The sequence below is a fragment of the Anneissia japonica genome, unplaced genomic scaffold (genome assembly GCF_011630105.1).
Source record: "Anneissia japonica isolate Jap-2015-1 unplaced genomic scaffold, ASM1163010v1 scaffold287712_len2945570_cov188, whole genome shotgun sequence".
NCBI lineage: Eukaryota > Metazoa > Echinodermata > Crinoidea > Comatulida > Comatulidae > Anneissia > Anneissia japonica.
Window position 1 is genome coordinate 703,757 of NW_022704401.1, and position 26,314 is coordinate 730,070.

The 26,314-nt window shown below is 33.6% G+C and overlaps 1 protein-coding gene across 3 annotated transcripts in view; it reads left to right on the plus strand.

The window, feature by feature from the left end:
• Positions 1 to 26,222, plus strand: part of LOC117104615 (neurabin-1-like) — a gene marked incomplete at its 5' end in the record, with an annotated part of 57,150 nt that extends 30,928 nt beyond the window's left edge. Inside the window, 9 exon segments of one of the 3 annotated variants that reach the window (XM_033245468.1) lie at positions 34 to 132; positions 1,757 to 1,858; positions 5,358 to 5,485; positions 9,306 to 9,476; positions 15,014 to 15,147; positions 21,114 to 21,412; positions 21,563 to 21,690; positions 22,387 to 22,560; positions 23,767 to 26,222. In XM_033245468.1, the coding sequence (XP_033101359.1) occupies positions 34 to 132; positions 1,757 to 1,858; positions 5,358 to 5,485; positions 9,306 to 9,476; positions 15,014 to 15,147; positions 21,114 to 21,412; positions 21,563 to 21,690; positions 22,387 to 22,560; positions 23,767 to 23,922 (1,391 nt within the window). 3 annotated transcript variants of the gene reach the window in all.
• Positions 26,223 to 26,314: the final 92 nt, after the last annotated feature.

Consider the following 26,314-nt stretch of genomic DNA (forward strand, 5'->3'; position numbering starts at 1 on the left):
GCTTTTCTTTTTTCACTATTTTTCAATTTTTAGAAGCCGGAGCCTTATTCCAGCCAGCTAGGATGGCCTCGTTTGAAGACATTTTAGAATCCGAAGGAATGAGAGATGCCATTTTAAATGAGAGTTCTGATGGTAAGATAAGCTCATGAATGATTATAAAAACTTAAAATTGTTGGGTTTGGGTTACAATGTTGCATTATTCATTATTACTGCCATTTTCTCTTCTATGTTTCACTTGAAATATTTTCATGACAGTAAATATTCCATTATAACAACCAAGTCTGCCTGATTAGATTTTTATATGTCAATCAGGTGATACTACAGTAGGTAGGTAAGATATATTAAATAAGCATGTATAGCTGCAGTAAATTATTCATTATATTCATTATATCAATAAAGACCTGTTTCAAATGTCAGACTGAATGAGTTTTTATATAATGCAGGTCTAATCTTCAGTTAGTAGATCATCCACTTGGTACTTACATGCAGGTGTTTACTGTATTCATCTTTGTCTATTTTTTAACGTCTTGACCTTTTCCTTTTCCTTCACAATTTTTATTTCTTCCTCTTGTTTTTCTCCATCCTCTATTCCTTAAATTTATTTATTTATCTTCCTGCATTCTTTGTACTTTAACTGTGTTTGTTTCGTCATTTTCCATTATCTTTCTTTTCCTGACTTTACTCTCTTTCATAATTTCGAATCTTTACTCTCTAATTTCTTTTTTCTTGTTCATTTATTTTTTTACATTTTTAACTTACTACTGAAATTTTAAGATCAATTTACCATTTGCCTTTTCTCATTCTTCTTTTTTCCCAATACCAATATAAGATCCAGAATCCAGTTCATAGATTGCATTTGTCATAGCTTAATATTCTTAGCGCAACCTCTTCACTTCTCTAATCAAGTATTAAACAGTTGGCACCAAATGGAATAAAAATGGACAAATTTCCTTGATGGATCTTATATTGGTAAATTGCTTGTTAGAGCCCAATCACACTTAATAGTTACGTTGATTCAGGGCCACCATTTTTTAAGTGGAAACAATCAACAAAATTTAAGTTGGCCCAAAGCTGACCTTAATTTAGTCCGGCTTTAAAGTCAGCTCAAAAGTCAGATGCATTGCGGAACCTAAGCCAACTCTTCATATCTGAACGTAGACCGAACTTGGGTTGCCAAGCTTGCTATGATGGTGGTCAATTTTGACATCTTATACCATATCATGCAAAAACCAGACGCAAAGTAGGAAGTGTGAGCTTTAGCAGTGCTACCCTGAGCCAACATAAAATACTAACCGCTAAGGGAATGGTCATTTTGAGTCAGCCGTGGTTAAGGCGGCCCTGGGCCTAAGTAATAGTTGTGATTGGGCTCTTAGTTAAAGAAGATCGGTGGCACCACAGAGAAATTGGTGTCCCTGGACATGAAAAAATGGGGATTTTCGAAATTGTTCTTTTGAGTCAGAGCTCCATATCAAGTATTTGCGGTATTGGTAGAGAGATACACCTTTGAGCTGCCAGTAACATTCTTAAAAGAAACTTAAGAAAAAATTTTTTTATACATATATAGTTAAAAGTAATTTTTTTACGTGCTTTTTCTTAATTTTTTTTTTTGCTATGGCCCCTCAGGCCTCGGGTCTTTTTGCTGTACCCATCCCCTGAACGTGACGCCAATGAACAGTATCAAGTTGTTTTATTTATCCAAATACACCACTACTCCACATCATGCTACCACTCACACCCCACCTTTTTGTCTCATTAGTGTCATGGCTCAGCCAACCACTACCTCCAGCACTACCTCCCCCCTCACTGTCCCATATCCCCGACTGGCAATGGGACTTCCACACTGGACAACTGCTCTGTGGTAAGACAAACCGCATCCAATCCCGCTCCTTGTGTCATGGATAGCTTGTGAATCACCCTGGTTTCATAATTTACAACACCTTTTTTTTTGTTATCAAATTATTTTCATTTTGTTATAAAAGATATATTGCTTGTGATAAAAATCACCAAAAATAAAGAAAACACTGAATCATTTGTTTGAAAAAGTAAAATAAGTTGTCATCTTAAAATGAGACACAATTAATTTTTCTTTCATTAAATCTCTGTCCAGATTATGAAATTTTCTCTGACAAATTTTTATATGCCCTTATATAGTCATGATGTGCCTATATATGGTCGTGATGTGTATCATCATGACCATATTTAGGCGCGTCGCATGCTTTTGTCAAAAAAAATTTGATAGTCTGGCCAAGGCTGCTGTGTGGACCATTTACTACAGTACAAAAAATTGTTAATTGATTACTAGTCAATTTACTGCCCATGTAGTAATGATACAGTAAAAATTGGCAGGGAAAAAAATTTGCTCATTCTAATAATTAATTTGACATGTACAAAGCATTTATATAGCGCTGCTACGTTAAGGTTGTAGCGCTGAAAAGAAACTCGTACAGAGTAAGAAATTCAGGTATTCCAGTGTTCGTTTTTTTGGGGTTTTTTTTTTTTTTAATTTATTGGACACAATACAAGCAGTGTATTTTTAACAGAATGTTTGATGTTGCCTGTATTTGGTATTATGCTAGTTGTATTGTAACATAATATGCATTTTGTTCTTGTCCTCATTCACTGCATGTTTCAATACTCCATATATTATTACATATATATCACAACATGGTCAAATAACATGTTTGTGATGACCAAAAGACATCCTATCCACTTATGCTTTAATATAAATAAAATAAGTAGACAAAAAAGGAATAACATTCTTCAGAAGGTGACTACTGTGAAGCATAGATTTTATTTAAAAACTACATTTTCGAGTTAAATCAAAGTGACTGAAAAACAACAAATAAAGTCTAATGAAAACAGCATAACAACCATCGAAACTTTGTTGGGAATTCAAATCTGATTAAAAGAAACTGTTATTTCACACTCTTTTACACAATCTGTACTTGAACAGTCTGCGCTTTTGAGAATGATTGTTCCTAGTTTGTTCACTAACAATTGAAAATTTAGTACATTAAATGAGTACTTACGATCAAGGAATATTTGATTTTGCTTGATGAATTTGAGTATATTATTGGCAGACTTTTGTTTGAAATTGGAAAAGAAAAATGTAATGATGAATTTCAGCATTATCTCGACTTATCAGTTCTATTTTTTTTATAAGTTTGTCATTTGAATATCTCATAGCCACAGGCCTAGCATTTCATTTGTGTTTACTAACACTGAGAAGCAAGGTTGACCAAACAAAGCATGTGCATTCGGCTGGGCCGCATCAAAACAATTGTTGCTGCTGCCTTTGGCACACAAGCCGTAAAAGATACCGGCTCTCTTTATAAAATTAGTCGTGTTTGCTACGTGATAGGAAAGTTACATGGAAATGGAAATGATAACGTAATGGAATTCAGCTAGTATAGTAATACATGTTGTAGTATACAGCTAGGATAGTGATATGTAATTATTTAGGTTGGCATGATGAGATATTTGTAAGAAGCATGTTATGATTGATGTGATCGTGTGTGAAATCTGTCTTGTTTATTTAAATTATACATCAATTTTATTCACCCACTTGTTTTGAGCTAAAAAATATTCAAAATGTAGTACAGTTAATCTTACTTAAGTTGCTGGGTATAGTCATCAATATTATTTCACTAACACCATCATAAATGTCATCGTTTTATCTTGGTTCATGCATATGTAAAGGAATTAGTCCTTAATAAATTACTGTATAATTGTGCTGAATTTCCTAAGGACGTGATCAAAATGTATCATAGCTGCTGAATAGGGACTCAGTATGGTTAAAGCCTTAAAACATGATCGTGTTCTAGCATTGGTAATTAAAGAGCTGTTGTCCTTATCTGCCAAAGAGATTAAGTATTCACCACTGTCTATTACAAATATTAAGCAAACATTAAGAATTAGATCATTAAATTTAGTGGAATGGTACATAGTAATCTAAGAAAAAGATTATTAAATTTTTAGAAGTGAAAGGTGAAGGTTACAGAAATTCTATTTTATTTTAACATATGAAATCACCTATACACGGCTCTCACAGGAGAGAGGTATGCAATCTATATGACTGCTCTAGTTTTATTGTAGTTATTGTCCTTCAAATTGTTATTGTTTTTCCTGGATAACAATGCCTTACACAATAAAAAAAAATTTTTCCTTCGCAATAGAAGAAAAACTACTCTTAAAGTTTTAAAAACTTGGCCGACTGAATAGACAAACTATTCCAGATTAAATTGGCATTGCGTTTCAAACTCCTCATACACCAAATGATTTGTCACAGCCATTTTGTATTTAGTTTGAGTAAAATAAACTTAAACAAGGTTGACTGTATTACATTTTATTTATATTTTATTATTGTTATTTTCTGTTGTTTACATTGCACCTGAGATTCTTATTATATCTATTATTATTACTGTTATTATTACTATTAATATTATTACTACTATTTATATTATTATTATTAGCAGTGCACTTGTTATTATTGCTGTTATTATTGTTGTTATTAATACTTTTATTATGTACTTTCTTCATTTTTTTTTTTTTTTAATATTTATTTATTTATCATCTAGGCACATGTGCCAAGGATTTCAGCGAACTTAATCAGTGTCCTTCTAATAGGTGGCAGTAAATTTCACAGCACAAACATACAGACAAGATGCTCTACATAAACTTTCTCATTATGAGGCTTAGGGAGTGGAGTTGTTTTTGGTTGTCAGAAAAAAAAATCCTGTAACATTGATAGGAATTGAACCCAGGACCCTGAATTGGCAAGGCAAGAACCTTAGCCACCAAGCTACAATCCACTGAAATGTATAAAACTGCAAGAGGTCCGACTCGATCTTGGGGTTTTGTAAGAAAGCATAAAAGTACTTCCACGAACTAGAAGGCATCCTTCCAAAGAAAGTCTTGTACTCTCACGAATTATCATTTTGTTCTTATATTTCTTTGTCACTCATATGGCCAGATATGACTGGCCAGAATTGGGTGTGACATTAAGAAATAATAAAGTAAAGTATAAGACATTTGTATTGAACACATCCTGTGTCTTTAGAACACATGGTTGAGTTTCTAATTTGAATTCTAATAGGGTGCCCCCTAGCTCGTGTTAGTACTTTTTTAAACATTTCATTGCCTGCGTACAAAATCAGGGCAGTCGGACATCTTTGCAATACTCTTTGATTCCACCTCATATATTTTATTCACATAGTAAACCTTATCTGATGACTACTATGAACACAGTGTAAATGGTAGCTTTTGGTTTTGTTCGTTAACATTTTGAGTAGTGCATGTGCTAATACTGATAGTTTGTTTGATATGTTGCTTACATGAAATATTATTTTCTTCTATAGCATCTTCACCCGTAAAAGGTAATGAAATTTTCTCAGATGAGGAATCTTCGACCGCGAATGAATCAACCAGGAGTTGCGGCACTGAACTTGAAAAAAATCTAGAATCGCAACTTGAAAATTTTCAAACTGTAAGTTGCAATTGACTGATGAACATTGATATTCATCATGTTAAAAAACATTGTTAATTTCCTGTTCAAGATTTTTGCTATTCCGCATATAAGAATCGCTTGGAGCACCGCAATATTGTTATTAATAAAAATATCAAATCAAAAGACAGTAGTAGAATGTTTATACCAAGGCATAAATTAGATTGGCTTATTATTTTAATAACTGCTTCGTGACAAAGGCTCTATTCAGTGTTTGCTCATTCCATTTATCATTCAGGATTTACAGGAGTCCAATCAATCAAATGGTGTATGAGGCACATTATGCAGTTATCTCAATCCGCATCAACTGACTTTTTTTTATATAGTGTTTGAAATAATTTCCAGTGGAGAACGGATTTGAAATCTTCCTAATATGTCATTTTCAGTGAGTCGCATGCCCTTCTGGCAACTGCTTTTGCGACTTGCCAAATAAATGAACAAATAAAATAAATAAATAATTTATTCCTAACATCTTGGAAGTAAATATAATATCCTAATAAATGGAGGAATGCAGATGTGAAATACTGTATCATTTGCTATCCTTTCCATAAGCAGTATTAAACAAGTTTCTGAAATACTGCCTAGGATGGTGAAAATACCAAATCCAAATCTCATCACTGTGTCATTTTTAGTAATGTAACACTTCTTTCGATTGTGAGCCCACTCATCAAAAAAGTCTTACCAATGATCATAATTAATCTTATATATATTTATATATTAAATAAAAAATTTAACTCTGAAACTCTTCCTTTAAATAATCAACTGCACACCACCACAACAATCAAATAATGGAACAGGTAGTGCATTTGCTAATAAACAGTAAATGAAACAGAATAGCGCTGACTATTTGAGATTTTTAAAACAAATCGTTAGTGGTCTTATGCCATCGCGTTCAAGGACAAAACATTTGCTATCAGAGGCTTCATACTGTAGTACCGCTACATGACAAAAGCCCTATTTAGGGTTTGCTCATTTCATTTATCATACGGGATTTACAGGAGTCCAATCAATCAGACGATGTGTAAGTCACATTATACAGTTACTCAATCCGCATCAACTGACTTTTTTTATAGTGAGAGATAGGATTTAAAATCTTCCCAATATATTATTTTCAGTGAGTCGCATGCCCTTCTGGCGAAAGTGAATGTCCAGCGTTTGCGACTTGCCAAATGAATAAATAAAAAAAATAAATAAATAATTTGGAAGTAAATTTAAAATCCTACAAAAAAATCATAAATATAAATGGAGGAATGCAAAAAATTGAAATTATGAAATGTTTTTAGGAAAATTAAGTTATGGGGAAATTCATAAAATTTATGTTTTTAGAATATCTCATGTATTAAACATGGGATGGATTGTCATATGAAACCGTGTTGCTCATTGGACAGATTTTCAGAAATCTGTTCATATATATTGCAATCGGCCATTTTACGATGAAACAAGACATTATTATGGGATTTTGACCTTAAGTCAAACATCCCTAGCACATGTTACTGAACTAGCTACGTATGTATAGGGTTGTCAATATTTTGTTAACTTGGACAGAAAACATCTAGTTTCCACATATATTTTAAATATTATACAATACCAGCATATTTATTTTAATAGAATATTATTAATATCAAAATTTAAAAAACATCAGTTTAGTGTTAAATTTTGAAATAAATGATAAACTATCCTTCATAATTTAACTCTCGTCTGTGTTGTATAATAGCTATCTCTCATGCCATTGTTAGACCCATCTTTGTTTTGGGGTACTTATCAGATTTGGACGCTCCAGATAACGGTTTTGTTGTATTCTTGTACCTTAAAACATATATTTAGACACTTCATTTGTGCTTCCAACTTGTCTGGCTGAAAAGTTATAATAAGATATAAAAATGGCAGCCATTTTGGATGCCATCTTGCATTTTGCAGAAAGCTCCAGTTGGATATTCTACTCATAATTTTAGACCTATCCTGAAAAATTTAGCTTGTTCTGAGAAATTTCCAGGTCTACCTATATTTACAAACTAATGCTCTTGGACTGTCAGCTTAAAAAGTTTGAATACCCAGAATATATATCATCATTCTAATCTTTTAAGGCACTTGTTAATATATTAATTGATGATAGAATATAGTCAGTTAGTTCCTAAACTCTTGTCATCCTCTAAGGATAATAAGCACATTATTAGATAATGAGTGCTCTAACTCGTTAATGTGGATATTTAATTGTTGAAAATGGAATACTTAATCATTATGTCAAACTGGTTTTACTCTACATAGCATTATTTAATTAAAGTAAAAGGTAGTGGTAGGAATTAAATTGCCTGTGACTTGCAGCTTACTGTAATTGGGCTGAATTGCACAATGATGGTGATGAACGGAAACAAATACTGTAAAGCCCTTTATTTTAAAGCTCTTTATTTTCACGCACCCTTAAATTTCATTATTTTCTTGATATTAAAAACAAGGATCTTTAAAAATTAACGGCTCCTGGAGTAGTTGCAGTACGTCTGCCTATGGTAACTAGCCAAAAATCCGGAGGTAGGAAGTAGATTGCTCGAAAATCAGAAGAAACCCACTATAAATTGGGAACAATAATATAGGCTAATTGACATAATGGTAGGTTTCTGCATTATGTTAAAAAAAAAAAAGAAACGAGTGGAATTGTAAAATCAATGGTAAAATTAAAAGGCCGCGAAGTATTTGAAATAGTAAAATCCCGAAAAACTAAAGGGCCGCAAAAATAAAAAAAGTATATAACAGGTAGCACCTTGTTTTGAGTTACCAAAATTATTTAAAACACAAGCTTTGGTGTTGATGAAATTAATCTTCTAATTTAGTATAACTTCACTTCTGATCATGCAGTATTCACATCCACAACAACAAGGGCTGGATATAATTTAATACCTCCCTATTTATCTGGAAAGATGTTTTGCTATTTTTTAACAGTACCCACGAGCCAGTTGTGTACAAATGAATTTTTCATAACTAGGTCTTACTTTGAATTTTTTTTTTAGTTTCCACCTAGTTTTCTGTAATTCTAACAAATATGAAAGTGTTTGCTATGGGATTTATGGGGCTAACATTGAGGTTGTGTATCTTGATGTTATTCGGCCTTTTCTACCCTTAATTTTTATGAATAGTATTCAAGCAGGTTTTTTTTAGTAGTTATAGCGAGAGTAATAATAAAAAAAATCCAACATCGTCCCTGATGCAGTCTAATGCTAGGTTTGCACTGTGGTCCCGGTGGCCACAGCAGCCCCATTTGTCCGAAACATAGTGCACCATGGGATTTTGACCATTTTTCTCCATACTCAAGTTTTGCTTAGTTTTTTCCCTGCACAGCTTGGTCTTCGTTAATTGCTTCTTGTTTATTTGTGGCATTTTTCCTTTTTATGCTTCCCGTCCCACTACGGACTGCCTCTAAGTTTTGTTACCGCCTATTACGTACTGTTACATTTTGTTGCGTTCCCCCCATTTTACTACGGCCTACTACAGTAGGTTTCTCATCCACACTGTGGTTGCCGTGACAAATTCTTTGACAGCTTAAAAATCTTTGTCGGCATCCACAGCAATGAAAGCCTGTCACGTTTGCTCATCCCGTCCCCCTGTGTTGTCTATCTCGTTTTGTTCACGGTGGTCTTAAACGTGGTTGCCACCAGGATAGTGTAAACCTAGCATTACGACAATTTGTCTTACCTTTGATAAACTCGCACAAATCGAATGCCACAATAAATCATGTCCTGCTGCGTTGTACAGTGTTGTCCAAGTTTGCTTTTTTATATCTTTCTCAATAATAATTATGGTGTCGTTACAGGAGGAAGAATTAAGTGCTGTTGTACCAGTCACTGCAACATTGGACATAAGTAAAGAAAAGTCCAAAATACAGTTGGTTAACAACAGTAGTTTGGCGGGTCGCAAGAAGCCAACAAAAGCACGAATATCGGACCATGGTGCCACTGATTTATGGGAGAGCAGTGAAATTGCAGTAAGTTTTTTACAATGTATTCCATTTTTTTAAAATACTAATGGATGCAGTTGTATATAGGAATACTTCTCCTAGAAGACATTGTAGATTGTTAATAATTAATTCTGTATCCGATTACGAGTATAGGACAAAAGCCACTAGAAAATGAGCTATACCACTAAGACAGTTTTTAAGTCAGTCGTGACGTCATCACCTCAACTCCCAATGTTATTTGCTACAGTCCACTAATTTTTCAATTAGTGGATGCTTGGCTTGATTTTTTTCAGGTTCGTGTGCAAAAAAAAATACTAAATTTTTTGTCACCGTGAAGATATTGTGCACCATGATGAAAATGGAATTATATTTGAAAATTACTTTCATAAAACAAGATTAATTAGAACCTGAAGAAAGTTACTTCAAATTCAATATTAAGTATAAACAATTACAGAATTTCTTGAATCAGTGAACCCTAATAAACTAAACAGACTGAACGTTTAATAGTAATATTCTAGACCTATTTTAAAGACTCAAGGAACAAAATTAGATGTAGGCCTACGGTCAGGCAGGAGGCCCCTGAGGCCTCCTCCATAGCTTAGTGTAGTTATTAAATCATCACACGATTTTTACCTGTTTGCACCGACCAAAAAGTCGGCAACCGATGACTGCTACAACTGGTGGTTATCAAAACTAACATTAAAAAGACGGCGATTGACTTATAAAGCAATTAGTAGAGCATGCAGTGTAGGCTAGCGAAAACGTACACTTATGTTAAATTTAATGCATTCAAAAACTTCCTCTGCGCTTTGCAGGAAGTTTTTTCAAGCATTAAATCTAACCTTCGTACAATATTTTTCCTATAGTGTACTATGCGGAGCTCTACTAATTGCTTATTAGTGTATATTATTTATATATAAAATCACTTTATTTCAAAAGAAAGAAAAACATACAAAACTTAGGTTGTGACCTTATATTGGGGACCTGCAAGGTAAATGAACAGAAAAACAATTAAAGAAAATATTCTTTATATAATTATATTGCACGGGACCAACTCAATTTGAAATTACAGGGAATTTATCCAGAAAAGTTGCTCTTTTGCATCACAGATGCCAAAGAAAAAAACTAGTGCCATTTTTGAGATATTCTCCCATAAACTTTTTTATGACTCTTAGAAACCCCCCTAAAGTTAAATGGTACAGAAGCCCAACCAATCCCATTCTTGGCTGATACAATAAATCAAAATTAAACTTATAGTATTGTCTTTCCTCTGTCTGGGTGTCTCTTCTCCCCTTTTCTTAATTGTCCTCTTTTTTTTTACTTTTTATTACTTTACTAATTATGCTCCTTCAGCTGTTTTAATTTTGATGTAGGCATAGGTTGCATATAGGGTACATATGTACGATTTCATTACAATAATATATACCTAGTATGTATGTACGGTATATGACCATCTTTTGACAAGAAGTGGTAATCATCATTTAGCTTATGTTATGTTTAGATTACCATTCAAAGGTTTGCATGGCGAAGTATTATTAATGAAAAGTTCTTGCGGTACACCACATAGACTTTTTATCTTTTGTTCTTGTTTTAGAGTATCTTGATGTTTCGATTTAGTTGCTTTAATTGTAATCAGAAGAATAACGTACAATTGCCAATCATCTCATTCGTAATTATACTTCCTTAGAATGTACTTCGGGCTATAACAAACGAAAAAGTAGGGCTCAGAGGAAATTAAGAGTTAGTAAGCTCAAAGTTTATTGACATATATCATCATTTTAACTGATATTTAAAATGATATATGTCAATATATCATAATTAAAATGATGATATATTGACATATATCATCATTTTAATTATCAATTTTCCAGAATATCAATTTTAATTTCAGAATTTCAACATAGTTTTCGATTACTGTCATTAAAGTTTGGTGGGGTGGGCTCTTCTGGCAACATTCTTCCTGAGTACTGGTACTTATTAATGAAACCCAGATTCAAGGGTACCTTCGTATTCTGAATTGTGATCATAACGTCAATTATGATTGATACTGGACTTCATGACGTAAATAGTAAATAGTAAACTTTAAAATCTCTATTACTAGTTCAGTTGAATTTGTGATTCCGTCAATACATATTTTTTTTTTTTTTTGGCCAATGACCAAAACAAATGTCCAGGCACTTTGCCGCAATCCACCTCCTGTAACGTTAAACAAACAAAAACAGATACTCAAAATGTTTTTTTTATGATAAACAGCATAATCTTTTTTTTTTCTTTTTTTTTTTTATTATTCAATTTAGTAAAATTTAAATCAATTTAGCATTTAGTAAAACTTATACTTGTTATAGCAAATCTTAACACAATCATGATTGATCAATTTTGTATGCCCGTAAATGTCGGTGACTCTCACAAGCAATTTTATGGAAATACTTAATCCGTAAACCTAATTCAACTCTGCCGATCCATTGCTGACAAATTCCTGATTTCTTCAAAAACAGCTAGATAGTGTAGCAATTGTTGTAGTGACAATATAACGATTTTTATAGAAATCAGGCCTAAATATTGCTACTCAGTTTTAAAATACTAGACACACTATACTAATGTCCATACATTTCTGCAAGATTCAGAGATTCTGAACAAGTACATACATAGATTTAAGATGTTGTGCTAGAACAGATTGACACAAATTTAAACAGTTTTTAATTACCATATTTTTTTTATCATTCACCTGATAAATACCACTGTGTGGTTGAAAGCTCGAGTATTAGTAAGATTTATTAGTCTGTAAAGTACTGTTTGACTTTTGGAATAACTTGCGTACTCGTGTCTGAGAGCTTGCAGTAGATAATTCAAATTTTTAGTGAGCGTTTCATCAATGAATGATCCCCACTTCAACACCCCTATATCTAATATTGTAATGTTTAAGCATAAAAAATTACTTGTAGTATCTGATGGTAGTTTTTAAGAGCATTTTTCTAGCTATTGATATTTGTTTTCTTCTCCATTCCTTTTTTTTTTTTTTTTTTTTGAGCTTTTAACAATAATGAAGTTTAATTATGTTATCTTCAGGCTGGTTGTTGTATGCGGCCTGAAAGTAGTAGATTTAATGAAATGAAATTACCAACAAAGTTATTCATAAATTCCAAAAAATATATTTATTGTCGTATTTAATAATAGAAATTTAATCAAGGTCTGTCTTGCATTTATGAATGATTTATGAAATTATTCATGTACTTAGATGTCTAATCTACCTGACGAACTCGATGATTTTACTTCAAATAATGGTTGTCTTACATTAATGAATGATTTATTAAATTATTCATGTAATTTGATGTCTAATCTACCTGACGAACACAACGATTTTACTTCAAATAATGGTTGTCCACTAGACCTAAAGTATCTTTCCACGAAGGCCCTTTATATACTAGAGAGCTTTTGATTGCACGACGACAGTAGGACATAGAACATAACATCACATAAAGTCATCTGCACATGCGAGGACGTTGAGTTCTCGCGTTTGTGTGGAATCTAGGATGCACTTTGGCCAAATCTACGTATGCAGAGAACGGTCGTACATGAGTGAATCCTATCTAGCATCACGTCGTCACACAAATCAAAAGCTTCCTATTGTTCCTTCAAAATGACAGCGTAAATGCATGAAAAAAATGCGTTCGTGGGAGAAAATTTGTGCATTGTCATTCCTGCCCCTGTCCTGATTGGTTAGTTGTTTGATGTGATTGACTCCGGAAAAGAAGAGAGCATAGAGGAATAGGCTTTGTTATTCTTTTTTTTATGTTGCCTGAAAATAATGAATTTAATTAAATTTCATACTGATTTCTGAATCTAACTAGAAAGCATATCAATAATTCAACTTAATCAAACTCCATCATATATTATATAAAATATAATTAAATTATTCATGTATGGGATGTAATCTAGCCGGAAATTAGAAACTCATTAATAGCATTTTTGTGGTTCTAGAGAGAGAGAGAGCGTAATGGAACAAGCTTAATTGTTGTTACTTTTTGTTGCCGGAAAATTGTTTAAGATTTATATGAAATGACCAAAATAAAGTAACTTGCAAACTGATTTCAGATACAAATTAAAATGTATATTATAATGCAACTTGTCAAACTCTGTCCTACATAATGAAAGATGGATTAAATTATTGATTTATTGAGAAACTAAATGATTTTACTACCGTGTATACTCGCGTATAAAGACAAGGCTTAAAATAGCAAATTACGATCTAAAAGCAGGGGACGTAACACGCGATTTTACTACTGCAATGAAGCTACTAAATGTTAGTGTGAATGAACACAATTTTAAATATGGGGATAATAAGATTTTGATGAACATTTAAAATCTCATAAAATTGTATTATTTGGAAGATTAGAGCTGCATTTGGCAGGGAGTAAAAAACAAAACCCATGTGAGGCTGTGTCGGGCTTAGCATAACCATATGTCCGTCTGCTTGAGAAGCGAAAATTATTGCATCCTGGTCTGCAGAATGTCAAGTCTTGCTATGTTGCGATGGAGTCGAGACTACCGATACTTAATTTCTTCTAGCGTAACGGTCTGATCGCTATATGCGATGCTGGTACTGTACAGTCATTTTATGTACGTCCGAATCTGAGATTTTGGTGTAATAAGAATGATGTTGTATTTGTTCCTTTATTTCATATTGATACCAGTTGTTATAGTGAAGTGTCAACACCCATACAGATCCACCGACGCTACAGCAGTAACACTTAAATCCAAAAATGTAGCCACATCTGGCAACAATCCTACATAACATGTTTGTGGATGGCAGTTAGGCGCAGCAGCAAGGTGCAGCAAGCAAAACGACAGCAGCAGCATCACATTCTCGCCATATACACTTGTCGAGTCAGAAATGAATGACACGCAAGAGTTGATTCTGACGGCGGTTGTCTTATACAGCTGACGTACAAAAATCATCCGAAAATCTTCTCAAACTTGGGGGTTGTCTTATACGCGTGTTTGCCTTATACACAATTATAATCTGTATTTAACATTTTCCGCTCTGTGGTACCAATATTTGGCAAGTATTTGCTTTTAATCATGAGATGGCTTATAAAAAAAATTTATCAGGAGTATAGAATAAAAAGTAGAGACAATTGAGAGAGCAGCTTAGCTCAGTCGGCTTATCTGGTAGTAGCCACTGTGTGTGTGTGCTGAACCGTGGAGATCTCTAGGTCGCCCGGTTCAATTCCCATCGCTGCCTCTCCTTGTGTTTCAGCTGGAGGGCTGAAATGCAAGCTACGATAGCGCACCGTCTTTCGGATGAGACGTTAAAGCAGTTGGTCCTGTGTGCATTATGGCCCATGTGCACGTTAAAGAACGCAGTACACTATTCAGAGTAAGGGATTGTCTCCTGTTGTACTGCTCAATCACCACCAGGAGGACCCTACTGGAAAGAAGTCTTCTTCAGACTTTCGTGGGTTATTCTTGGTGTTTACACCGAAAAATCCAATCCATTGATTTGGATTGGATTTCTTTGCTGTTGAAGCTTGCTCATTTTTATATCGTATTGTAATCTTTTGTAGGCTGAGGAAACATCTATACCGATTAAAGACAAGGTGAGGGAACCAAATGTTGGCGATGCAAGGTCCAGACTAACTCAAGAATTAGAATCTAAGCTGAGACATCCTGAAGCGCCCCGAAGAACTAAACGCGAGAAGTAAGCATTTATTTTTTTAGAATTTTCACTTATAGAGTTTAATTGAAGATTGAAGAAACTTTTCCAATCCAATCAAAACTTCATTTCCTTAAAGCTAGCATGTTTGAAATCCAAAATGGCATTATGTGATCTGTTTTAATGATGGGTTTGGTCATTCAATATGAAATCCCATGCTCTCTTCAAAACTGATATCTGTAGCATATATTATTATTGGCTCTATGCTTTCTGAATTATTTCATTATATTAAGAATATTTTTAATAACAATTTATGCAATATAGCCTAGAGCTAGCTCATCAATGAATATTGTTTATGGTAATAATATGCTTTTTTTTAATTAGAGGATGTAGGGCAAAGGGAAGTCTCTTTAGTCAGACCCTACAAAGGAACAATGAGGAAACGTGTTAGAGGAAAGTTAGAAGAAAGTTAGAATTTGATTGTTTTTACGGTGGGTTACTATTAGAGTGGGTTACTATTAGAGTAGTGGGTTACTATTACTAAGCTTAATGTAGGCACTTGAAAATAGTTAACTCAAACCCACCCCAAGTTTTTTCGGGTCAGTATCTCTTTTTTTTTTTTAACCTATCTGTCCACTCCCTGCCCCCCACCCCCATCCACATGCGTATTTTTATTTTTAAAATATGGGGGCCATCCTGGTCAGTCTTGGACTTGTGGTTCCTGGTCGTTTTGTAGCTACATGTTTCCGAAGGAAAGTCAGAAAACTATTGGTCTATGAACTATCAAAAGTTATACTGAATTATCCTTATTTTGAATTAAAATTTGTATAAATGCTCTGCAAAGAAATATTACCAGCTAGGAGTAAATTCAAGAAAGGATCATCAACAGCGCAATTATATTGTGAAGAATACCTAATTTTAAGGAATAAATTTTGTTAAGGTGGCAAAATTTGATTAGAATGTCATTTTGCCTATACTGTAGTTTTATAGACTTCAGGTGATTCTAATAATAGTTCCATGGGTTATTATTAGAACAGAGGGCTATTAGATAGGGGTTACTAATAGAGTAATAGGTTTTATAAATATACATAATTATAATAATATGAATTTTTGCATACATGTAGTGTTGGTCATGTAATTGTGACATATTGCCTGAAAACTTTATTGGCTTAATATTATACAAATATGGACTGCTCGTGAAGGGAATGGGGGAATCTATTTCCTCAAATGCATGAGAATCAAGCCCAGTGTTAGTAGACTTAGGTCTGAATAAGGGTGTAATGTGTGCTCATATTGGTTTCTTAGCATAGTCATTACCTTAGAAAATTAAGTTTTCATGGGAATTTCTTTATTTTCCACCAGCTGCAGCCGTATCTCATGACATTTCATTTTTTTTCTCAGAATTGAGTATAATATAGCATTTACCAGTCCAAATAAATTAATGAACTGAACTGTATACATCATCACATACCACGCTTTATGTAATAAAGCAATTAAACAATCCTCGAAGGTGCACTGTGCATTTTCTGCCTCAATCATCCATTTTCATGTACTATATCTTGTAGCACTAGACTGACAAAAGTTTGAAGTTAGTTTCTTGAGGTTTGCAGTAATGACTTGTTAACAATAGTGGCACTGGTACGCACATACCTAGGTACTGCAGTGCTATTTTTATGTTTGCATCTAGGAAAATTCTGTCATTTTATGAGTACAGTATATCTGGAGATGTGTACACAGTTTTATGCTTAGGGTAGAAAATATGTAAAATGAACTTACGAGGGGATAGCACACATTAAGAGAGTTTAACCTGTTACTAAGTGGCAGAGATTTCTATATATTTTTCTTTTTTCTCTTCAAGATTGTTATTCATTATGGATAGCTTTTTTCTTTACAAATTAAAAAATATCAGTAAATATATCTTTATTTCTTGCCAGATGCCGAACAAATTGTAATTATTGCCTGATGTAAGATGTTGCCATTCTAGGCCTCTTTGGGTTATTTTTATTCCATCTGATGAGTATCTTAAAAAAAGCAAAAAAAAAACTTTCCACCCGCCCCTTTTTATCATTAAAAAAAAAAGAAGGGCAAACAAACAATTAATTTTTTTTAAGCCATATTATAAGTTTTCTTGGTGTAGATGCTTTTGGTAACTTTGTTTTAAAAAAAAATTACTAGGTTATTTTGTTTTACGTTCTTTCGAAAATAAATTTGGTATACAACATATATAAATAGCCACACTTGAGGATAACAAGAAACTAAAGATGACACATTTATGCTTTTAGGCACTCTTGGCCTAGCAAATGCAACTTTGTCATATTGCCTTATAACAAGTGTTTTTCTATCACTTTCCAATTTATACAAATAAATCCACACTAATGTTGTGCATTTGTACTTTACTTGGTCTATTGGCAGCTTTGACCCATGGATGCGAAGGTAGGCTTTGAAAGTCGCCATGATTTTCAAAGAATTCAAACCATTAAACATTTTGCACAAAATTTCAGAATGCCGTATTCATATTAGAAAACTGCACTGCTGCACATTATCAATGTTTACACTTATGAAATATGTACAGTGTATTTCTACTTGGTTAGAGCTTCATCTTTTTGTATTGTTGCTGACTTTTTTTTAGTATAAATAGACAATGGTGGTAATGGACCTTTTTAAAGTGTCAATCAAAAACTTAAAAGATGTTGTGAAATGAAGTTATGTCAGTTAAATAGCTGTCGATACCGAGGCTTCGATGCCTAAGGCATGTGGCCTTGAAGGGCTCTGGTATATTTATCAGCATTTTCCCCCATACAGCCCAGTGGTGTTGAAGGGTGTTAAAGAAACACTCCAATGTAAAATAGAAACATCAGAAACTTCCTTAAAAATCAAATACGCCGAAAGGGGGTAAGGCCTTCCCCAGGGTAATACACCACTAGTACTGGTACTCAACTGTATTTAATGCTCGGGTAGCGTTGCTTAGAAATGTAGTAACTTGTATTTCAGCCCTTTAGCTGAACCAAGGACCCAAGGCTCTTCATGGTCCAGTTACACACATTCCCATTGTAATCACAGATTTGGTATTTATAATATTTTTTCAAAATGTCAAACTTTTTCGCATTATTAAATAATAAAGAGTGATTACAGAAAACATTATTTTCTTAGATCTAAGTGCAGTAAGCTAATTGATGTCATCAGAGAAGCGAAGTTGGCATCTTTATTAAGCGGAAACATCATTATTTTGCAATTCTATTAAGTTGTTTACTGCATTGCAGGATGAAAACATTTAAAAACATACTACATAATCTTGTAATTTATTCTTGTTTGACAATACAAAGCTTGTCTCAGATGCCCGAATACGCCGAAAGGGGGTAAGGCCTTCCCCCAGGGTATTTCCAAAGAATCTTTAGCCAGGGCCTCAGACTTCTTTGCTTACACCGCTAGTACTGGTATTCAACTGTATTTAATGCTTGGGTAGCGTTGCTTAGAAATGTAGTGACTTGTATTTCAGCCCTTTAGCTGAACCAAGGACCCAAGGCTCTTCATGGTCCAGTTACACACATTCTCTCTGATTGTAATCACAAATTTGTAATATTGTAAATAATGAAGATTGATTACAGAAAACATTATTTTCTTAGATCTAAGTGCAGTAAGCTGATTGATGTCATCAGAGAAGCGAAGTTGGCGTCTTTATTAAGCGGAAACATCATTATTTTGCAATTCTATTAAGCTGTTTACTTTATTGCGGAATGTAAACATTTAAAAACATACTACATAATTTTGTAATTTATTCTTATTTGACAATACAAAGCTTGCCGCAGATGCTCGGAGCGCTGTTCCAGTTTAAACGTGAAGACCAGCGGCGCCACTATATTTTGTAGACGCTGCTAAGTGTATAGTCTCAATTTTGTGAAATCTGGGCGAGACAGGATTACAATAATTTTGGCAAACATATTGCATAATTAATTTAGGTATATGCAAGTTTTGTAGATGGTAATTCACAGACTAACATAATCTATTAACATGAAATGACATATTCAGCATTCTGATAAAATTGACTTCAACCTTTCGGTTAAAGTCTTGTGGGGAGCGATCGTTTATGGTTGCTGGGCCCAAGTTGTGGAACTTGTTACCTTTATTTATTCGTGAGTCACCTTCTGTCACCATTTTCAAAGAACGACATAAGACCCACTTATTCTCGTCCCTTTAGTTTATTTTTTTTCTATCTCCATGCCAGCTAGCTTTTATAGCTTTAACTAGGATAGGAGGCGCCCGAATCCGAGATGGCCGAGACTCAACAGGTGCTGACTGTAGTTCAATTAGATTGAAACCTAGCCAGCGATGAGGGCGTATCCCCATACTTCGGTTTGGGTGCTGGCATGGTATTCAAATTTCACTTCTTTTTATTTTGTGGTTTTGGTTTCCGTTCCATCTTTACACTTGCCTGATAGCGCTTAGAGACTTTTTGTATTTTGCGCTCTATAAATTAATAACCATTAACAATAACCATTAACCATTAAGGTTCTTAAGACTTAATTCTGTGTTGTCTGATACAATTAAAGCATTTTTTAATCATCCACTCATTTTTTTCATTAAAAAACACAACACATAATCAAGCACACTTTAAGGTTCAAGATAGCTGTTACTGTCCATGAAAAAATAACAGAAATTCATTTGAATCCAAGCAAAAGTTAAAAAGAGGGCTCTCAACCTAATTTTTAAAATGGGCATAACGTATGTACAGTAAAAGCTTATAAATAGAAATATACAAACATATTATACTACATATTTAAGACAAATTGAAAAACAAATATTACAAGAGAGTTGGCATCAGAAAGTTGAAAAGATAAAAATGTTAAAATGGTTAGAAGAAATCATACTTCAGACTATTTAATTATAATTATTGTTTTCTTGTAGACACTTAGCAATATAAAATGTTCTTTAGTTTCGCACTTAGGCACAAATTAGGTTTTAAGAAAGTATAATACACAGTATTGAAATACACGCCATCGTATTTCAATACTTGGAGAATGTATTATACTTTCTTATCTGAGATTAATCAGTGGACCTTTCGGTAATTAGGTTTTTATCGCAACTATATGTATATGCTCTTACTTAATATTTGTTTCCTCTTTATTTGGTTAATTGGCTAAAAAAATAATGAATTTCATTTAATGCTGGATGTTATGTCAGTAACCAAGTACTTATAATGGTCTTTTGCAGCCATTAAAAAGGATCTCTTACATAATATTATGTCATACCAGTATATTGTACTTTCTAATTTCGGTTTTATGTTAAGCACATGGATACTGCAATATAATTATTTTATTACCGGTACTTATATTATAATGGCTCGTTCACCTATAGGTACATATTCAGCACATTCTAAATTGTCAGCTGGCACCTAGTTATGCACCTGTGGCTGTGCACAGCCAATCATATGATTAGGAGCAGGATGTTTAGATTTAAATAATTATAGATGGATGAATTTTCTCCTGAAAAATAATGATGATGTAAACTTGTGAGGAGACAACTTGAAAATTGTTTTCATTGTTTGTTTGAGATTTATGATTTAGTTTTATCATTTTACCTGTTCAATAATAATAGTGTATTTGTATAGCACTAGCGTCCATCAGACAAGATGCCCATGGCGCTTGATGTGTGGACTGGTAGCTTGTTCAGTGAATTTCATCGCCCCTAAGGGTCCTTTCGTATCTATGCCACCCGGTAAACCAGTACCACTACCAGCAGCTTGTCCACCACAGGCACTATGCATACCAGCACACTGGGGTATCTGCCTACTCGTCTCTCTATAGTGCACATGAGCCATTGTGTATACTGGGCCTACATTTTATTGTCCTTACCCGAGAGGACTTGTTTTACGACCAGAAACATAGGCAAGCGTGCCACTTGAACGAGCGCCGATATAATGGCTGTAGGTTATGGCATCCCTGCCTTAACCACTTGGCTAATCGACTGTTTAGGTTAACAAACAAATTTTAATGATTTTGATTTCTTTTTTGTAGGGAACTACCGTCAGATGCCATCTCCTCTGACCGATCTTCTACTGCAAGTGCTTCCCCTAGTCTACCACCGTCTATGCCGCTTCTGAGGACAACTGCACCATTAGAATCAAGTGAGGGCGGTATAACGCTTGTATCATCTAAACCATTGTTTGCATCATCTGACAGTAATTCAAATTTAAACCAATCATCTGTGTCATCATCATGGAGCCCAAATATCTCATCACCCTCAGCTAACTATTCTAAAAGTTCATTTGAAAGCTTGCCTGTATCACCTTTGACCTCTCCAAAACCTGGAAAAGGTATTTCATTTGTGGTTTGTGAATAACAGGTTGTTTTTTTTTCATTATTTTGTAATTGTCTCCGTTGGGTTCACATACCAAATTATTATAATGTGATTTTTAAAGTTTGTGATTAAATTGAAACTTTATTCTCTTTAATTACTTTTCCAGGATTTTCAAATTTGTTCTCAGTGAAGTCATCGTCCGAGGATGATTTGCTGTCGTCAATGCCGGTGAGTGAGATGGGCGGCAAAAACAGCAAAGGAAAGGGAAAATATACAATATCATCGGCTAATGAGGTAATGCATTAATTATTTCAACATTCAATATCAAGTTGCATATCAAGAACTAATGATGGGAGATGATGAGGGTGCATGTGGTAGTCGTGGTGCTTGTTAGGGTGGTGGTGGTAGTGATCAGTCTGTACTGCACATTGGGATGTAAATCAACTTCTGTATTGGCGGTAGTTTATTCATAGGGAGCTTTTGATTTGCGCGACGATGGAATTCATTCACTCATAAATTGCCGTCCTACATTCTCTGCACTTTGTAGAGTGCATCCTATAATCTACACGAGGAAAAACATTCTTCGATGTGCAGATGACTTTACAGGATGTCATTTTGTTTTGCGTCCCACCTTCATTGTGCAATTTACATTTCCCTGAAACCAGGACCCCAAGATTTAAGTACAGGTACTTTAATTACCAAACCATAACTCCTCAAATATCAAAATTTTAATATATATTCACAGCTGTTGTTTATAAAGCACTGTACATGCTATCAAATTTTATTTGACAAAAACATGTGACATGCCAAAGTAGGTTACGATGACATCACATCTTGACCATATATTATAGTCACATCATGAATATATTTGAGGGCATAGAAAATTTGATAATGTGGACAGAGCGTAATTGAATAACATATTCTTATGATTTTGAAAGGAACGAATAACATGAATCATTACCAGTGGTTTTGTTTTTTTTTCATTTACAGAATGAACCACCAAGAAAACCTCACCACATTCAAGATCGACCAATCACAGAGTGGGATACAACACATGTGTCCCAGTGGCTTCTGGGTAACGACCTTGAGGAATATATTACAGAGTTCATGGCTCACAATATTACTGGTCCAGCACTTTTACAACTGGACACGGCTAAACTAAAGGTAACGTTAATTGTATTATTATCTCAGTGAATATTTGATTGTGTAGCAGTATTATGATTTATTTTCATCATAACATAACTCAGCCAGCTAAACAGGTGGTAGCCACAGTGTGTGCGCTGAAATGTTGAGATCCTTCTTTCCGACTTTTGGTTCTGGGTCCAATTCTGTTGCAGGTCAACTTGTGTTTCAACTAGAGTGTACTAGATTGTGGTTTCGTGCAGTAGGAATGGTTTGGTTTTCAATCCCTCACTGTGCAATTCGCTTGTGTCCTTGAGCAAAGCAGTTTAATAACATTGCTTCAGGCTACACAACTATATAAATGGGGAGGTGGGGGTAGGGGCGGAAAAATTGCTGGGAGTAACCTGTGATGGATTAGTGTCCTATCTAGGGGAAGTTTCACACTCAGCCTTTCCGTGGCAAAACAACATAACTTGAAATTTTCACTTTTCGAGAATAATAGAGTTAAAGTTTGCATGTTTGCAACTTGGCAATGAATTGTTGTACCCTTCTGAAATTTTACTGTATATCTATAGACATTATGGTTATATGTAAAATTGTAATTACAACCGTTGGTTCATTGCAAAGTTATTAATGATATGTTGTACTGTACCTCGGAGACATGTCAGACACGTTATTGCCGCAAGTGCGACATATTTTTTAAATTTATCACTTCTGGGGCAATCATGCATTATCTAGCTTGTGCATATGTAATTCTTAGATTATTGATATGAAAACACCATCTTGATTTTGCTGTGCCAAACTCCACCAGATTGTAACAATTTTTGAATACCATTCAGATGTAAAACTACATATCTTCATCATAAATATGTTGTTTTGCCCCGTAATCTTGCAGTTACGTTGTTTTACCACAGAAAAAAATCACTAGATATTAAGTTTTGTGCTTAAAGTTAGGTGGTGGGATCTCCGAAATGACTCATTGTTGAGACCTGAAATTTTCACAGGTAATTCAGAATGATATTATCTCAAAACCGACAAAAATGTCTGTTGCGTTGTTTTGCCTCGGTACGGCCGCAATCCCATCCTCATCAAGTTTAGAAACTGGGGATAAGCTCCAGTCTTATGAGCCTTGATAGCTCCTGAAAAGAAGATTTCCCTTTCTCCAGAAGAGGCATTTAGGCTGTGTGAAAGTTGAAAATCACAGTATACTATATTTATATTTTTATGTTGACTTTTTTTTTTTTCCAGGCTCTTGGTGTTAATAACAATGCAGATAAGGCAACCTTTAAAAAAAAGATAAAAGAAATGAAAGCAATTATCGAGAAAGAGAGGCGATCAGCTGAAAAGGAAGCCAAAGCGAGGGAGAAGCAACTGAAAAAAGCTTCCAAGTTCAAATCAAAGTAGACGCATACAAAATTCATCACATTATTAATTCTATTGTATTTCTTTATACTTAAATTGAATTGGTCTGAGTAACATTTCAATATTTGTTCATCTGTATACTTCATATATTTTTTTTTATCCTACTTTTTTTTTAAATGAAAACCAACTGATAAATTTAATACTTAAATACTGATTCCAAGTAAATACTTGATATTCGACAGTTTTCACAATGTAAGATCATTTCTTCTAGAAATAGTATTTTTCGCAAACTTCACATTTTCTACATTTCCTATGACAAAGTTTTTTCTAAACAATAAAAAAAGACACTATTATTGTGTAACTTTTATGTGTACTCACAGTATTTGATAAATATAGGAATATTTTTAAGTGTTTCATATCCAAAGAATCATATACATTTTGTACTAAATTTCTCATAGAAGTAATACAGTCCCCTGACTATACTAGCCATCATCTAATGTAATATAAGCCTATTGAATGTTTTGGACATTTAGTATTATCTCGTATTCACATGGACCATCTTCTATCTATAAAGCTCATCTCCGAATCAAGGGACTATCTTTAAAACAGTGGACCATCTTATTTTCTTTTTAACTTTAGACCGTATCCGAATCATTTAATTATTCACCATTGGACAATTTTCACTTCGTACAGGGACCATTTTGTAACACAAGATTGTTATGGACCATGTTTAACTTTTGTAAAAAAACAGGACCAACAAATACAATGTTCATTATTTTCTTTTTAAAAAATACAACAATGAAGATTAAACGAGGTTGGCCATATTATAATGTAATTTTATATATTAGCGATAACAGAGATTAATGCATCAGTAAAATTGATGTTTATTAATTAATTAATTAGTTGATATGATTAAAGCAATGCATTCAAGCAAGCAATGGCATACTACTGAATATTTGTAAAAGGCCAGATAAGTTCATCACATTATACTTAATCTTTGAAAAAGGTACAATTTTTTATTTTTGTGGATGGTTTTTTTTTTCTTTAATATGAAATTTGTATAATAGAAAGGTGTATATATTTCCACAATTTGTTAATGTGGTCACAAAGGCATTTTTCAAATAATCCATCATCGTTTTCTTTCATTTACATCTGAGTTAATTTGCCTGTAAACTGAAAGCGCTGCTTAGGGAATAGAGTCTGCTTTCAGGTAATTTGAGTTTCTAGGCTATGGAATTTGTACAGATTCATCTTGTTCAAAAGGATGTATATATTATTGTAGTTTCTGTACACATTTTTGATTAATAATCATGGTATATGTACTATAGATTTGTTATCCTTATAAAGGGTCTTTAGATACGACACAAATTTTGTATTAACGAAATAGAAAAAAAAAATGTTTCTTGTCTCTCCCTCGTCCTTTTGTTGAGAGCCATCTTTTTTTCTTTTTTTTTCACTAGGTAAGACACTCGGAAAATTCTTCATAAATCTAACCATCAGCAATGAGTGTACATGTGTTTTCAGGCCTAGCATAGACCTAGATGTTTGAGTATTGTCCACCTTTGTGTTGAGGGGAAAAAATTAGCCCTTTTCATTTGTTTTTTGCAGACAAGAAACATTTTTTTGGTCTTGTATTAATGATTCAACCACACTTGTAGTTTTTGGGCCAAAAACATAATTGGGTTTCAAACTTTATTGGTGGATTTGCTTTTGAAAAAAATAATATATAAAGGGAATTAATAGTGATAAATTATTGAAAAGTATAGTAAATGAATTTTGTTCTGTATTTGTTGAGTGGTTTCTATGATGATGAAGCAATCACTGTGTATTTATTCAATCGATGGTTGTTTGATGAGGAATTTTAGATTGTTAGCGTATTGTGAGTGAGACGAATGAAAGAAATTGTTTTACTAGAAAACCCAAGAAAATATTTACACTAATTGAATACCAAATACACTCGGGGAAGCATATATAAATGGAATGGATTTATATAATTTGTTTATGAAATTTAATTTCAGCGACCATAACATGTATATTTATCACCTTGATGTCATCTTGTACTTACTGCCATGTGGCAACTGGTATTTTGATTTCTTTGACACAGGTAAGGGCTATTACAGTAGATTTTAGTTGTTTATCCAATTTTGGACCAATTTTTGTTCTTGTTATCTAAGTAAACATTTTAGAGAAGTTATAGATTCATCATTTGTCATGATTTCTCCAATTTCAGTGTAATGTTGTAAAAATTAATTCAATCCTACTACTTACTCAGAAAGGCATTGTTTGTAAAATGTTTATAAAGCTTCTTTTCTGTTAATGATTTTTGGAAAACTAATACAAGTAGGAGCTGCCATCTGGTATTGTAAAATTATGCCAAGATTTGAAACTAAAATCATATCATTTTGTACTTGTTTATTTGTAGTGTATTTTTTGT